The sequence below is a fragment of the Lepidochelys kempii genome, chromosome 11 (assembly GCF_965140285.1).
Source record: "Lepidochelys kempii isolate rLepKem1 chromosome 11, rLepKem1.hap1, whole genome shotgun sequence".
Taxonomy (NCBI): domain Eukaryota; kingdom Metazoa; phylum Chordata; order Testudines; family Cheloniidae; genus Lepidochelys; species Lepidochelys kempii.
The window spans coordinates 18,817,888-18,832,080 of NC_136390.1; the positions used below are offsets into that span (position 1 = coordinate 18,817,888).

Here is a 14,193-nt window from a genome sequence, read left to right on the forward strand (position 1 = left end):
GGGCAGTGGTAGCATGGGGTAGGTGCCCTAAGTACAAACCCACCTGAATCCTGTGGGTTCGTATTTGGGACTGCTAACCGGTGCTGCTGCTCACTGCTGCCTGTGCTACCGCAACTGTTTTTTAACGCGGTAGTTCACTGAGAGCTAGCGTGAGTATGTCTACCCACACTGGGAACCACACTCTCAGCTCCTAGTCTGGACATAACCTTAGACTGGACATTGGGCCTTTCCCACATCCCTTTGTTATGCAAACCTCTGTAGCCTATTTGAGATGTGGTGTTTGGTCTCCTTAATCTAGCTTCTGTCTTATGCCCCTCACTGAAATATCCTCATGTGGAAACTAAATTTCTATCCTTGGAGGAATGTGACAGTCCGCAGGTAAAACTGAAAAGATTTCATTAGCATATACACACATGGGTGCCTCGACTATATGGAAATGATGAGAATTTCTTGTTACTACCAAACTAGCTAGGCTCAGGCTGATGTAGGGAAATGAGACAGGAAGTTGGCGCTCAGTCCCTCATCTTTAAATGGAAATTCTCAGGTTAATTTTTTTTTGTAAACATATTTGTTACAAATAAAACCCTAGATTATGATAAGTTTTAAAATCTAGTTTTATTTTTTCCACTTTTTGCTGTTCTGTTTCCTTTTTGCGTCTTTGCTAAGCTCAAACATTGAAATCAGTCATTTTCATTGTTACTTATAGTCAGCTTTTAAACATTTTCACTTTTTGGTTCTCTTACATTAGCAGGCTGCCTCAATGTTGGGGATGCAAATATTTCATGGGAATATAGTATTAAATATCAGTTCAGCTGAAAGTTTTGAATAAATTCACTTTAGGGAGGATGGCTCTTTAAAAGGTTCTTAATGACAAAAACGGCAATGTAATTATAACTACTGTTTAATGGAAAGAGAAATAATTTCTCTTTCTACATTACCATACATCTTGGCTGGCATTTTAGCTGATAAGGGAGACACTTTTAAATTGCTTCTTAGGGATATGAGGAAAAGAAAACTGTTTTATGAATTTTCTTCTTCTCCTTATACTTTTTTCAGTCCATATAATTGAAAAAGATCTTTCAAGACTGACGCAAAGAAATATTGGTCATCCATTTTAGTCCATAAATTTGCCTTTGGTAAATGACTAGCTATTTTCTGGACATGATCACTATTTACCACAGAAATATATGGGCTTTTAATTACAAATAATCTTGCAAATGAGGCCTTTGGTAATTGCCGTTCTAATTCTAATGGCAAGTATTTAGTAATACAACAAAAAATTAGTATAAAATACAGTAGTTCAGATCTCATGTTATATTATGAGACTTTATTTTTGATATAGTTGGATTTAAATATATTTATAGCAGTCTGTCAACCTAAATAACGTGTCTTTTATTTTTTTTCTCTATACTCTAGGTCAGCCATTCATTAACCCAGATGGCACTCCTGTTGTGTATAATCCTCCTATGCTTCAGCAACCTGTTAGGACCCAAGTGCCTGGACCTCCACAGCAACCACCTCAGCAGCAACCAGCAGCTAATCACATCCTATCACAGGTGCACGTCAAATACACGATGCTCGACTGAGCCTTCTTACCATCCAATAATAAGAAAATAGTAGACTGATTTGTTGTGGAATTTTTTGAAAGAGAAGCATTAACTAGCCACATACATGTAACTGGATATTCTTTTTAATCACCAGACCTACCAGTCTTCCAGATGATGTGACAGAGCAGTCACGTTTTCCTAAAACACATAAAAAACGTAAAGAAGAACTGTCAAGGTTCTGATATCAAAGATGTAGCAAGCATCACCACCTTACTAACACCACTGTTACTGCTTAGCAGAAAGAAAGTAACTGAACCAGGGCTCAAATGGTAAACATTTAACAAGGGCCAAACTCTCTATCCTTTCTGCCCTCTCCCTATACTGTATATTAGACTAATTATTTCATTTTCACATGGAGAGCTACATTCCCTTTCTTTTCCAGTCCCTGTCCCAAATCTCTTAATTTAAGTCATGACATGACCTCATGACACTTTCAAAGGATTAATTTGTACATTTCATAGTGATGTATAATAACACTAAAGAATTGGATCTATTTTAACCTCCTATTCTTGTGTTAAAGGAAGCTAACAGACCACTTTAAGCCTGACCCAAACCCCCATAAAATAGTCCTACTTTTACAGCAGTGATTCCTAGCATCTAAGTACAGGCTCTTGCCTCACCAGCTTTAGGTAGTGACGCACAACCTTGCTCAAACTCGTTGAAAAGTTATTCATGGGCCTTTTACCTTCACCGTCATCTTGGTCTATTTTCCTTGTGTTAAATCTTCTGTTCTGTGTGCTCAAGCTGCATCTACACTAGAGCTTAAGCTCTGCAGCCTACAGAGTTAAGTCTTCTTGAAACTGGTCAGACTCATCTGTACTTCCTATTATTAGTATGGGATGTACAAGAGCAATATAGCATGCATGTATTTTCTTTCCTCTTCCCAAGAGCTGTCGTTGCCTTCTCCATAATTATCCCATCCCCTACAGGCTTGCTGCTGTAACACAATAATCTTGCATTTATATACCATATTAGTCACATATGGCAAATGTTGTTAGTGGTGGTAAATCTTTGGTATTTTTGGTGCCCCTACTATGAATATAAGATTTTAGGAGTGGTAAATTCAGTTGTATTTCAAAATGCACCTTTTGCTCAATAATAAAATGGCATGTTTTGATTTGTTTTTTGTACTTGCTTAGTTCTGGATTTAAAAACTGAAATATGTATTTAAACTGCATATACATACTTTAAAACAAAAATGGTTTACATGTAACTATTGAAAGTAGCAAAATTATCTATGTTTAAATTATACTTAGTTTGCTGCTTTGTCATATAGTTTTACTGTATTTAATAATAAGCAAAATGTCCCTCTTGATAGGACATAAATATATGTAAAAACACATTAGTTCTTACTATATGGAGTTTTTCAAATTTTCTGTTAAATTATATTGTCATGCTATTGCAAAATACCTCAGTTTACTCAGTTTTTGTTTTTTGTTTTTTTTTTTTCCTTCTCTGGTATTAACTGTTACTGTTACTTCTTCAGCCTATCCGGTTTCTGCAGTCTTCTTCACAGCCTGTTCAATACTCTGCAGTCTCTTATCCACCCCCGCTCCTGCCAGTCTCATCTACCCAGCAATATACTGTGGTACTATATCTTCTATTCATCTCTTCTCTGCATGGGTGAAAAGTGTGTGTGTGTGTGTGTGTGTAACACACACACTGACTGGTTGCAATGTCAATTGCAGTAAAATAGTACCCAGAGGGGAAACCAGTTCCTAAGATCCTTGCACGCTACGTGACATTTGAGGGCGGTATATACGATGGAGATATATATATATATTCAATACTGTTGCTCCAATAGCCAGTCAATATTTATTTTATTATGTCCCTTGATTTTTCTCTTTTCCTTCTCCTCCTTCTCAGCTGTTGCTTTCTCTGTTAGCCCCTTTTGTTGTTTTTGTATGGCACCTAGTTTTAGCCTCTTTGCCAAAGCAGTAGGAAGAGCTCCACTATGCCTCATATTTCCCCAACATTCTTGCCCAATGAAAAGGAGAGCTCAAGGTGTACCGTCAGATGCACTGGCTAGCTCTCCTTACCAGCACAGCCTCTTCAGATGCCAGCCCTGAGATTGAGGCCTAGAGTGTTAGGTTTCACAGGAGGTGGGTGAGCAGGTATGCTTCTCTTGATGCCAGAGTTAAGGGATGAGGTTGACTGGCAAGCAGGTAAACTGGAGCTGGGGATTCCAGGTATTTTGCAGGGAGACTGCTCTGGATATCTTGATGGCTGATGTGGTCTGTTAGTTATAACAAGGGAAATTCACTAAAATGGTGCGAAATACATTTAGTAACGTATATTCAGTTTAAAAAAAAATCTAGGGGTGTTAATTATATATAGTAGTAATCTAATAAATAGGGTATGTGGTATACAGTGTATGTAAAATTATATTACATACTATTACTTAATAAGCGTAGACATATATGCACACTGGTGGGGGAGATAGTCTCCTATAAATGTACCAGAATGAGACTGAAACAGTGAGTGTTCATTCAAGTATGCTAATAAAAGCAGGGTGATGTAAAATACTTTATTTTTATTTTAAATCTCTAAATATAGTTTCAGATGTAGCGGCTGTTAATATCCTTCACCACCTTAATTTTTCACCTTCCCTTTTAAATAGTAGCTTCTTACTCACTGTTTTTAAAGTCTTTTTCTATTTTTTTGGGGGGGGTACCCCCCTCCTGTTATGTAGCAATATTGGGAGCCCTTTGCTGATATTGGCATTGAAGTTCTTAGGTTTCCATTGTCTTTTTCTTCTCCCCAGTTCCCTGGGTGTACTCCCCACACCACACATTCAAGTTAGGAGACTTTTGATTGTTGTCTTGTAGGTCAGCCTCATCATAATTGGTTTGTTTTGTACAGCACTTGGAAATTGTAAAGCACTGTCTAAATTATTATTATTATTATTATTACCTCTAAAGTGAGGGAGAGATTCATCAAAACATTACAAGTGCTTTTTCTGTTGAGGATGAGTGTGTTGATTTCAGCTGCATTTCAGGTACTAAACCCCTCCCTTACCTGAAAGCTTGTGGGTGGTGGGAGGTGTCAGTAATCAGTCATCATGCACTGACATTATAAACAGTATGAATGGGACAAAAACTTTTTCAGCACTGATGCAAAAAGTGCTCTTTAGATTTGGCAGAAGCATATAGTGAATTAAAATAATGTATCCCATCCATATAAGCAGGTAAACTGTTTTCAGCATTGGTTCAGGAGGACCCATTGCTGACAACCATTGTCATCAACAGATGTATTTGTGAGCATAGAGACTGAATTTGCAGTCATGTATATTGCAATGTATGTATTACACTTTTGAAGTGCTTTACCAACATTAAGGGTATGTCTACACTACGATATTAGGTCAAATTTATAGAAGTCAATTTTCTAGGAAGTGATTTTATACGGTCAATTGTGTGTGTCCCCACTAAGCACATTAAGTCGGTGGAGTGTGTCCACAGTACCGTGGCTAGCGTAGAGTTTTGGAGCATTGCACTGTGGGTAGCTATCCCACAGTTCCCTCACTCTCTGCTGCCCATTGGAATTCTGGGTTAAGCTCCCAATGCCTGATGGGGCAAAAACATTGTCGCGGGTGGTTTTAGGTACATGTCATCAGTCGCCCTTCCCTCTGTGAAAGCAACGGCAGACAATGGTTTCGCGCCTTTTTTCCGTGTGGACGCCATACTGCTTTCAGCAGACAGTGCAGTAGGACTGTTAACCATCATCATTGAACCACCGCTTCTGCTGCAACTCTGCTCTCCTGCCCTTGGCTTGATAGCAAATTTCTCCATATTGGCTGTCATGGGCTCCCGCTTCCGCTGCAACTCTGCTCTCCTGAATCCACCTCGCAGGTCGTCAGCCACCGCTTCCGCTGCAACTCTGCTTTCCTGCTCTCCTACAGACGCCGTACTATGGCAAGCATGCAGCCCGCTCAGCTCACTGACACCACTGCTGTTGTGTCCTAGTGCTGCTGGCAGCAGACAGTGCAGTAGGCCTGCTAACCATTGTCATCCACCGCTTTCGCTGCAACTCTGCTCTCCTGCAGACGCCATGCCGCGGCAAGCATGGAGACCACTCAGATCACTGCGGCATTTATGAGCATTGTAAACACCTCATGCATTATCCTGCAGTATGTTCAGAACCAGAACCTGCAAAACCAGGTGAGAAGGCGACAGCAGCGTGGTGACGACATCGATGAGGACATGGACACGGACTTCTCTCAAAGTATGGGCCCTGGCAATATGGACATCCTGGTGGTAATGGGGCAGGTTCATGGAGTGGAATGCTGATTCTGGGCCTAGGAAACAAGGACAGACTGGTGGGACCGCATAGTGTTGCAGGTCTGGGATGATTCCCTGGTGCTGCGAAACTTTTGCAGGCGTAAGGGCAATTTCATGGAACTTTGACTTGCTTTTTTCTGCTCTGAAGTGTAAGAACACCAAGATGAGAGAAGCCCTCACAGTTCACAAGCGAGTGGCAATAGCCCTCTGGAAGCTTGCAACGCCAGACAGCTACCGGTCAGTCGGGAATCAATTTGGAGTGGGCAGTTCTACTCTGGGTGTGGCTGTGAACCAAGTAGCCAACGCAATCACTGAGCTGCTGCTATCAAGGGACTCTGGGGAAATGTGCAGGTCATAGTAGATGGCTTTGCTACAATGGGGTTCCCTAACTGTGGTGGGGCGATAGATGGAATGCATGTCCCTATCTTGGGACTGGACCACGTTGGCAGCTAGTACATAAACCGCAAGGGGTACTTTTCAATGGTGCTGCAAAGACTGATGGATCACAAGGGACGTTTCACCAACATCATCGTGGGATGGCCGGGAAAGATACATGATGCTCGCATCTTCAGGAACTCTGGTCTGTTTGAACAATTGCAGGAAGAGACTTACTTCCCAGACCAGAAAATAACGGTTGGGGATGTTGAAATGCCGATAGTTATCCTTGGGGACCCAGCCTACCCCTTGATGCCATGGCTCATGAAGCCATACGCAGGCACACTGGACAGTAGTAAGGAGCTGTTCAACTATAGGCTGAGCAAGTGCAGAATGGTGATAGAATGTGCATTTGGACGTTTAAAGGGTCACTGGCGCAGTTTACTGACTTCGTTAGAGCTCAGCAAAACCAATATTCCCATCATTATTACTGCTTGCTGTGTGCTCCACAATATCTGTGAGAATAAGGGGGAGACATTTATGGCGGGGTAGGAGGTTGAGGCAAATCACCTGGCCACTGATTACACACAGCCAGACACCAGGGGAATTAGAAGAGCACAGCAGGGTGCGCTACACATCAGAGAAGCTTTGAAAACCAGTTTCATGATTGGCCAGGCTATGGTGTGACAGTTCTTTTTGTTTCTCCTTGATGAAAACCCACTCCCTTGGTTCACTCTACTTCTCTGTAAGCCAACTGCCCTCCCCGCTTCGATCACTGCTTGCAGAGGCAATAAAGTCATTGTTGCTTCACATTCTTGCATTCTTTATTAATTTATCACACAAATGGGGGGATAACTGCCAAGGTAGCCCAGGAGGGGTGGGGGAGCAGGGAAGGACAAGGCCACACTGCACTTCAAAACTTATTGAATGCCAGCGTTCTGTTGCTTGGGATGGAGTGGTTGGGTGCCCCGAGGGGGGGCTCCCCCACCACGTTCTTGGGCGTCTGGGTGAGGAGGCTATGGAACTTGGGAGGAGGGCAGGCAGTTACACAGCGGCTGCAGCGGCAGTCTGTGCTCATGCTGCCTTTCCTGCAGCTCAGCCATATGCCAGAGCATATCCGTTTGATCATCCAGTTAGCTCAGCATTGCCTCCTGCCTCCTCTCATCACGCTGCTGCCACCTCTCCTCGTGTTCATTTTCTGCTTTCCTGGACTCTGCAGTTGTCTGCCTCCATGCATTCTGCTGAGCTCTTTCAGTGCGGGAGGACTGCATGAGCTCAGAGAACATTTCGTTGTGAGTGCGGTTTTTTCGCCGCCTTATCTGCACTAGCCTCTGGGATGGAGATGATAGGGGGAGCATTGAAACATTTGCAGCTGCGGGAGGAAAAAAAGACACATTTTAGAGAAAAATGGGTAGACTCTTTCATGGTGAATGGTTTCAAACAGCAGCGCCCTCCTTTCCCATACCAAGTACCCATTGGGTTGGCCATTTAAAAGGAGGGGCTGCAGTTTTCGGGTTAACGTGCAGCACAAACCCAACTAAACCCCCCACACCCAATTCTCCGGGATGATCGCTTCACCCCTCCTCCCATCACGTGACTAGTATCGGGGAAGATCCCTGCCAGCCAAACACGAACAGCTCAGCGTGAACTGCCCCCCCCCCACACACACACCCACACACTGACACCGCATGGCTAAAAGCTGGGATGATTTCTTTTCGGCCACAGGCAAACAGCCCAGCAGGATAAGCCACCTTTGAATGTCCCCTTAATAAAATTCCCCTATTTCAACCAGGTGACCATGAATGATATCACTCTCCTGAGGATAACAGAGAGAAATAAAGAACGGATGTTGCTTGAATGTCAGCAAACACTGGGACCATACGCTGCCATGCTTTGTTGTGCAATGACTGCAGACTACAGTCTACTGGCCTGGCGTGGTAAAGTGTCCTATCATGGAGGACAGAATAAGGCTGCCCTCCCCAGAAACCTTTTGCAAAGGCTTTGGGAGTACATCCAGGAGAGCTTCAATGAGATGTCCCTGGAGGATTTCCACTCCATCCCCAGACACGTTAACAGACTTCTCCAGTAGCTGTACTGGCCGCGAATGTATCCCAAGTCTTCAGGGAAAATTAATCATTAAACACGCTTGCTTTTAAACCATATATTATATTTACAAAGGTACACTCACCAGAGGTGCCTTCTCTGCCTTCAAGGTCCAGGAGCCCGCCTTGGAAGGGTTGAGGGGGTATTGGATCCAAGGTGAAAAAAGTTCCGGCCTGACGGGGAGAACGGTTTCATCCTTCTCATCATCATCTTCCTCGTCCCCAAAATCCTCATCCCTGTTGCATGAGACTCCCCCATTGCAGGAGTCCACGTACAGGGGTGGGGTTGTGGTAGGGGCACCACCTAGAATTGCATGCAGCTCATCATAGAAGAGGCATGTCTGGGGTTCTGACCTGGAGCAGCCGTTTGCCTGTTTTGGTTGTTTGGTAGCCTTGCCTGAGCTCCTTAATTTTGACATGGCACTGCTGCGGGTCCCTGTTATAGCCTCTGTCCTTCATGTCCTTGGAGATTTTTTTCAAATATTTTGGCATTTCATTTTTTGGAACAGAGTTCTGATACCACGGATTCCTCTCCCCACACAGCGATCAGATCCAGTACCTCCTGTTCGGTCCATGCTGGAGCTCTTTTTCGATTCTGGGACTGCATGGTCACCTCTGCTGATGAGCTCTGCATGGTCACGCCACGCTGGCCAAACAGGAAATGAAATTCAAAAGTTCCCAATGCTTTTCCTGTGTACCTGGCTAGTGCATCTGAGTTGAAAACGCTGTCCAGAGAGGTCACAATGGAGCACTCTGGGATAGCTCCCAGAGGTCAATAGTGTCGAATTGCATCCACACTACCCCAAATTTGACCCGACGATGTCGATTTTGGCGCTAATCCCCTTGTTGGGGAGTACAGAAATTGATTTTAAGAGCCCTTTAAGTCGACAAAAATGGCTTTGTCATCTGGACGGGTGCAGGGTTAAATCGACCTAACGCTGCTAAATTGAACCTAAACTCCGTAGTGTAGACCAGAGCTAAGTAATACAATACGCCTATGAGATAAGTATGTATCATTTCACCAGTTTAGCATAGGGAAGTCAAAACATGATGGAGATAAGTCACTTGTCCAAGGCTGGAATCTGAATCAGAGCCTGGGTTAGAACTGAAGGTCTCCTGGTTCCCATACCTCTGCTTTGTCATTCTAATGCTTGTTTCTATTATTCAGTAACTACCTACTTTTAATTTATTTGTAGTTTTATATATAGCTAATATTTTGATTAATAGTGCTGGAATAGTGCAGATGCCCATTTCTCTAATAAAGAATGTAGATATTCATCTTATTTCATTAAGCTGTGTATAATTAAAATCACTTGAGTAATTACTGTTACCTATATTTGGGTGTACAGTTTTGAAGGAAGAAAATAACTGCACTCTGAATTTTTTTGATTGTTCCATCAGTTATTTAATCCATTTGTCTGATTTATGTTTAGGCTTTATTAAAGCATAGACTGGTGACACGCAGTGAAGATTAGTAACAGATGCAAAGCAATTCACCTATGGATCACTGGTTCAAATGCAGGCTGTTCTGGTAGCATCCTATATTCGGTACTGTCTGATGGCTAGTACTCATTCAGCACCGTGAAATGGGTGATGGTCTCAGTCAAGAATCTAGATTATAGATATCGATAACTCCTAAAAAGACAGTTATGTTTGCCTCTTTATTAGTAGTATCATCAAAAAGACAGCAGGTTAAATGGCCCATGGGGATTCAATTACTATATCATCTCTCTAGGGCAGGGGTTGGCAACCTTTCAGAAGTGGTGTGCTGAGTCTTCATTTATTCACTCTAATTTAAGCTTTCGCGTGCCGGTAATACATTTTAACGATTTTAGAAGGTCTCTCTAAGTCTATATTATATAACTCAACTATTGTTGTATGTAAAGTAAACAAGGTTTTTAAAATGTTTCAGAAGCTTCATTTAAAATTAAAGTGCAGATCTTATCAGTTTAGTGCAGTGGTTCTTGCACACACTGGTGGTGCACACACCCCCTGGGGGTGCAAGATGCCCTTTCTGCGGGTGCAAGACATGCGAGATTTTTTTAGAAGGTAAATTATTGAAAACACAAATTAAGCACAGGCACATAAGTACAACTACTTTGTTTCATCAAACGTATGTGTTTATTAACATTATACATTTTTTAACGATTACTGCAATATACAAAGTTTTAAAGTTTAACTTTTCAAGTTTTTAAGCTAATTGTAGTGTAATTTTTGATAAGGACTGCAGAGCGCTGGGCCCAGGCCAGGAGCAGAGCCCTGGGCTGGCTGCCGGTACCCCAAGCCAGCAGGAGGGCTGAGCAGGGCCGGAGGCTCGGACCCTGGCTGTCAGGGGGCAGGGTGGCTGGAACCCCAGACCAGCCACGAGGTGAGCGGGGCCGCCGGCTGGTATCCCAGGCTGGCAATAGGCTGAGCGGGGCCGATGGCCGGGACCTTGGCTGGCAAAGGGCCAGCGGTTGAAACTCCAGACCGTCAGTGGGCTGAGCTGGGTGGTGAACAGAACCCCAGACCGTCAGCGGCTCCGCTGGCTCCTGCCAGCCCAGGTCCTGGCCGCCAGCCCTGCTCAGCCGCTGCCAGCCTGGGGTTCCGTTCACTCAGGCCGGCCGCAGGCTGAGCGGTGCCGGCGGCTGAGACCCTGGCTGGCAAGGGGCTGGCGGCTGGAACTCCAGACCATCAGCGGGCTGAGTGGGGCTGGTGGACAGAACCCCAGACTGGCGGTAGGCTGAGTGGCTCAGCCTGCTGCTGGTCTCGGGTTCTGTCCGACAGCTCCTGGCAGCCAGGGTCCCGGTCACTGGCCCCACTCAGCACACTGCCAGCCTAGGGTTCCTTTCACCCAGGCCAGCACTGGGCTGAGCGGGACTGGTGGCCGGGACCCTGACTGGCAGCAGCGTGCCAGTAAAAATCAGCTCATCTGCCACCTTTGATGTGCGTGCCACAGGTTGCTGACCCCGGCTCTAGGGTAAACTCTACAGCTCAGAGTTTAGGTAACTTGCACTGCCTCCGCCTACACAGTACAAGTTTTTGGTGGATAAGTATAAGAATTCATGTTTCAGTCTCCTTATGAACCAACTTTCCTCTGTTCGTTATTTTTAAAAGCAGATATTGAGATGTTATACCTAAAAACTAAGGGCTAAGCTGGATAGTTGAGTCAGTAAGCCATCTTTAGGACCTAAGTCAATGTACTAAAAGCCCAAATTGACTTATCGTGGCAAATAAAGAGCTAAAAATTTGCTTGTGAACATATAATAAGTAATTTTCTTAAGTGCAATTGAAAACTGCTAATGGTTTCATTAGACATACCCTCAGAATTCAGGAAAAAGTATTTCATCATGAAAAACAGGATGTAGTTCCGCAAAATACAGAAGTCAGAAAAAGTAAAGAAAATATTTGTATACAATGCAGATGGTTTTCCAAATACTTTATCTCCTTAGCTCGTGAAGAGTGTACATATCAGCCATATGATCTTCCTCAGGACAAACTGAGGAGGGCCAGGTGGCCATAATATAGCTGTGGCATAGTACTTCTGTGTTCTATTGCCTTTTGGAAAGTCCAGATTTAAGGTGTGAATTGAAGCTTACTGATTAGCAAAAGATGTAATATTAGTGATTGCCCATTTTCTTTGGAATGATGATCGCCATATTACTGTTGGATGATACACCAAATACAACTGTTAGCAATGAGTACTATTTCCAGACCCCAGTATAAACTGTAGAAAAAGTGCTTGGGATTACAATAATGAAGGACTCAGAACATTACTGGGCACTGGCCGTGCCTAGCACAATGGGCCCCAATCCTTGACTGAGGTTTGTAGATGTTACCATAATACATACAAAAAATAAATAAGACTACACCATGGACTCATGCAGAACTGAACATTTGTGCCTATTTTGAGGATTAGCAGTTGATCTTGGTATCATATTAGCAGTATTATATACTCTTAGATTAATGGACAGTCTTTCTTATTCAAGACTAGTAGCATTATTAACTCAATCTCTAGAAAATCAGATTTTTTTCTTAAATACGGCAAAGCTATATGCATCCTGTTTTGATTAGTTAAACATTTTAACCTCCCATTTGGAATTACATCTGAAAAGTTATTGACATAGTTTAAATTGTTTGATTCTAATTCATGGCAATTCTATATTTAACTCTTATGAAAGATAGCCTCTTTTATGAAAGAAAATCTGTTTCTAGCATAAGATGTTAAACCTTTTTAGTTTCTCTCCGTTTGTGTGTAACTTCTCCACAATTAACCTTGAATAATTACTGCACTGTTCTTAGCACACTGTCTATTTTTGTTCTGAAGCTTGCCTTGTCATTCTTTTTTAGTGTTTTAACATATGGTCATTGCACAGGTGCATGTTTTAATTTTTCACTTACTGAAGAATTTACTGAGCAACTATACTCTTCCCAGTTTGAATGTTTGTGAATGTAATGTTTATTATCTTTTTTTATTATAGCAAGACAACCTTGGATCACAGTTTAGCCATATGAGTCTTGCCCGCCAGTCATCTGCTGATGGTGCTGATCCTCACCCCACCATGTTCCAGTCCACTGTAGTCCTTCAACCCACACAACAGTCTGGCTATATCATAGCAACAGCCCCAACTCTGCCACCTTCACAAGGTCAACCAGTCCCTACTCCCAACTATTCTGCATCCAGCCATCCTGTCAACCAGCAAGTGCTGCAGCAACAGGGATATATGCAGCAACCTCTACCACAGGTACAAAGGCTTTATATTTTATTCTCAGAGATATTTAAGAGAATATCCTTGACACCATTGGTGAACATTTTATATTTCAATGGGCTTGGTTAGTAAATTTGATTTTCTTAATTCTGTGGTTTGAAGTCAGTGGCTTCCGTTTACTTGGGGAATGAGCAATTGTCCCAGCTTCATGCCTATCCACGGGTAACTCTTAAAGACTTAGAAAATTAGTTTAGGAAGTACATAGTATCATTAATAGTGATATTTTTAAATTAAATATAACCAAATTTAACCTAATCAAATATAAATTTTATATATTCTCATACTCTGCACATATTTTATTGTGCTTAGTTTTAATGTCTACTTTTAAAATTTTTGCTGTGAAGACTGGCCTAGGAATCCTAATCATCATCTTCTTCTTTAATGCCCCTATGTGGGTGCTGAGAAACTCAAACAAAGCAGCTACTTACTTTGGTATGACCCGACGAAAATAGAATTGCCTTTATTTTGTAATTCTTTCAGCATTCAGTGTTTTTGCACTCTGCCTTTTATAAACCTAAAAATGTGAATCTCCAAAATGTTGCTCCTTTTTAGATGCCAGCTTGTTATTGTGCTCCAGGCCAATATCCACACTCCAATCAACAATATCGACCAGTTACTTCTGTCCATTACAACACACAGCAAAACCCACCACTGCCACAGCCAGCACAGCAGACAGGTTTGCAGAATTTTTTCACTACTTCACGTGCTTATGGGTGTTAAAGGAAACTGCAGGTACTGTCAGATATTGAAGTCTCAGTAAAGCAATATTTGCTAATGGTGAAGAAATATCTTTCAATTTGTACAACTTTGTAGCAGTCCCAATGTGAAGAACTGTGATTGTTCTTTAAATGTGGCATGTGGTCATTAGCTGAAATCATTATACCTTCCTTTGTGTCAGGGATGACTCATTTAAATCACCAAGTGGAAAGCCTTGATTTAAATCATCAACTGTAATCAACTTTTCCATTTGTACTTCAGTGGTTTTCTAAAGAAAGTTGCATTCACCAACTAAATTTGCTACATCTTTTTGATACTTTGGAGGGTACACTATAACTGTATACACTTATTTAAACAATTATATAAC

At 42.5% G+C, this 14,193-nt stretch overlaps 1 protein-coding gene across 13 annotated transcripts in view; it reads left to right on the forward strand.

The window, feature by feature from the left end:
* Positions 1–14,193, forward strand: part of R3HDM1 (R3H domain containing 1) — a 167,227-nt gene that overhangs the window by 109,938 nt on the left and 43,096 nt on the right. For 10 of the 13 annotated variants that reach the window (XM_073305350.2, XM_073305337.2, XM_073305345.2 and 7 more), the window contains 4 exons: positions 1,417–1,556; positions 3,094–3,195; positions 12,822–13,085; positions 13,662–13,785. In XM_073305350.2, coding sequence (XP_073161451.1) covers positions 1,417–1,556; positions 3,094–3,195; positions 12,822–13,085; positions 13,662–13,785 — 630 coding nt within the window. The remainder of the gene's footprint in view (positions 1–1,416; positions 1,557–3,093; positions 3,196–12,821; positions 13,086–13,661; positions 13,786–14,193) is intronic. The other 3 variants (XM_073305342.2, XM_073305347.2, XM_073305338.2) reach the window with 2 other exon arrangements.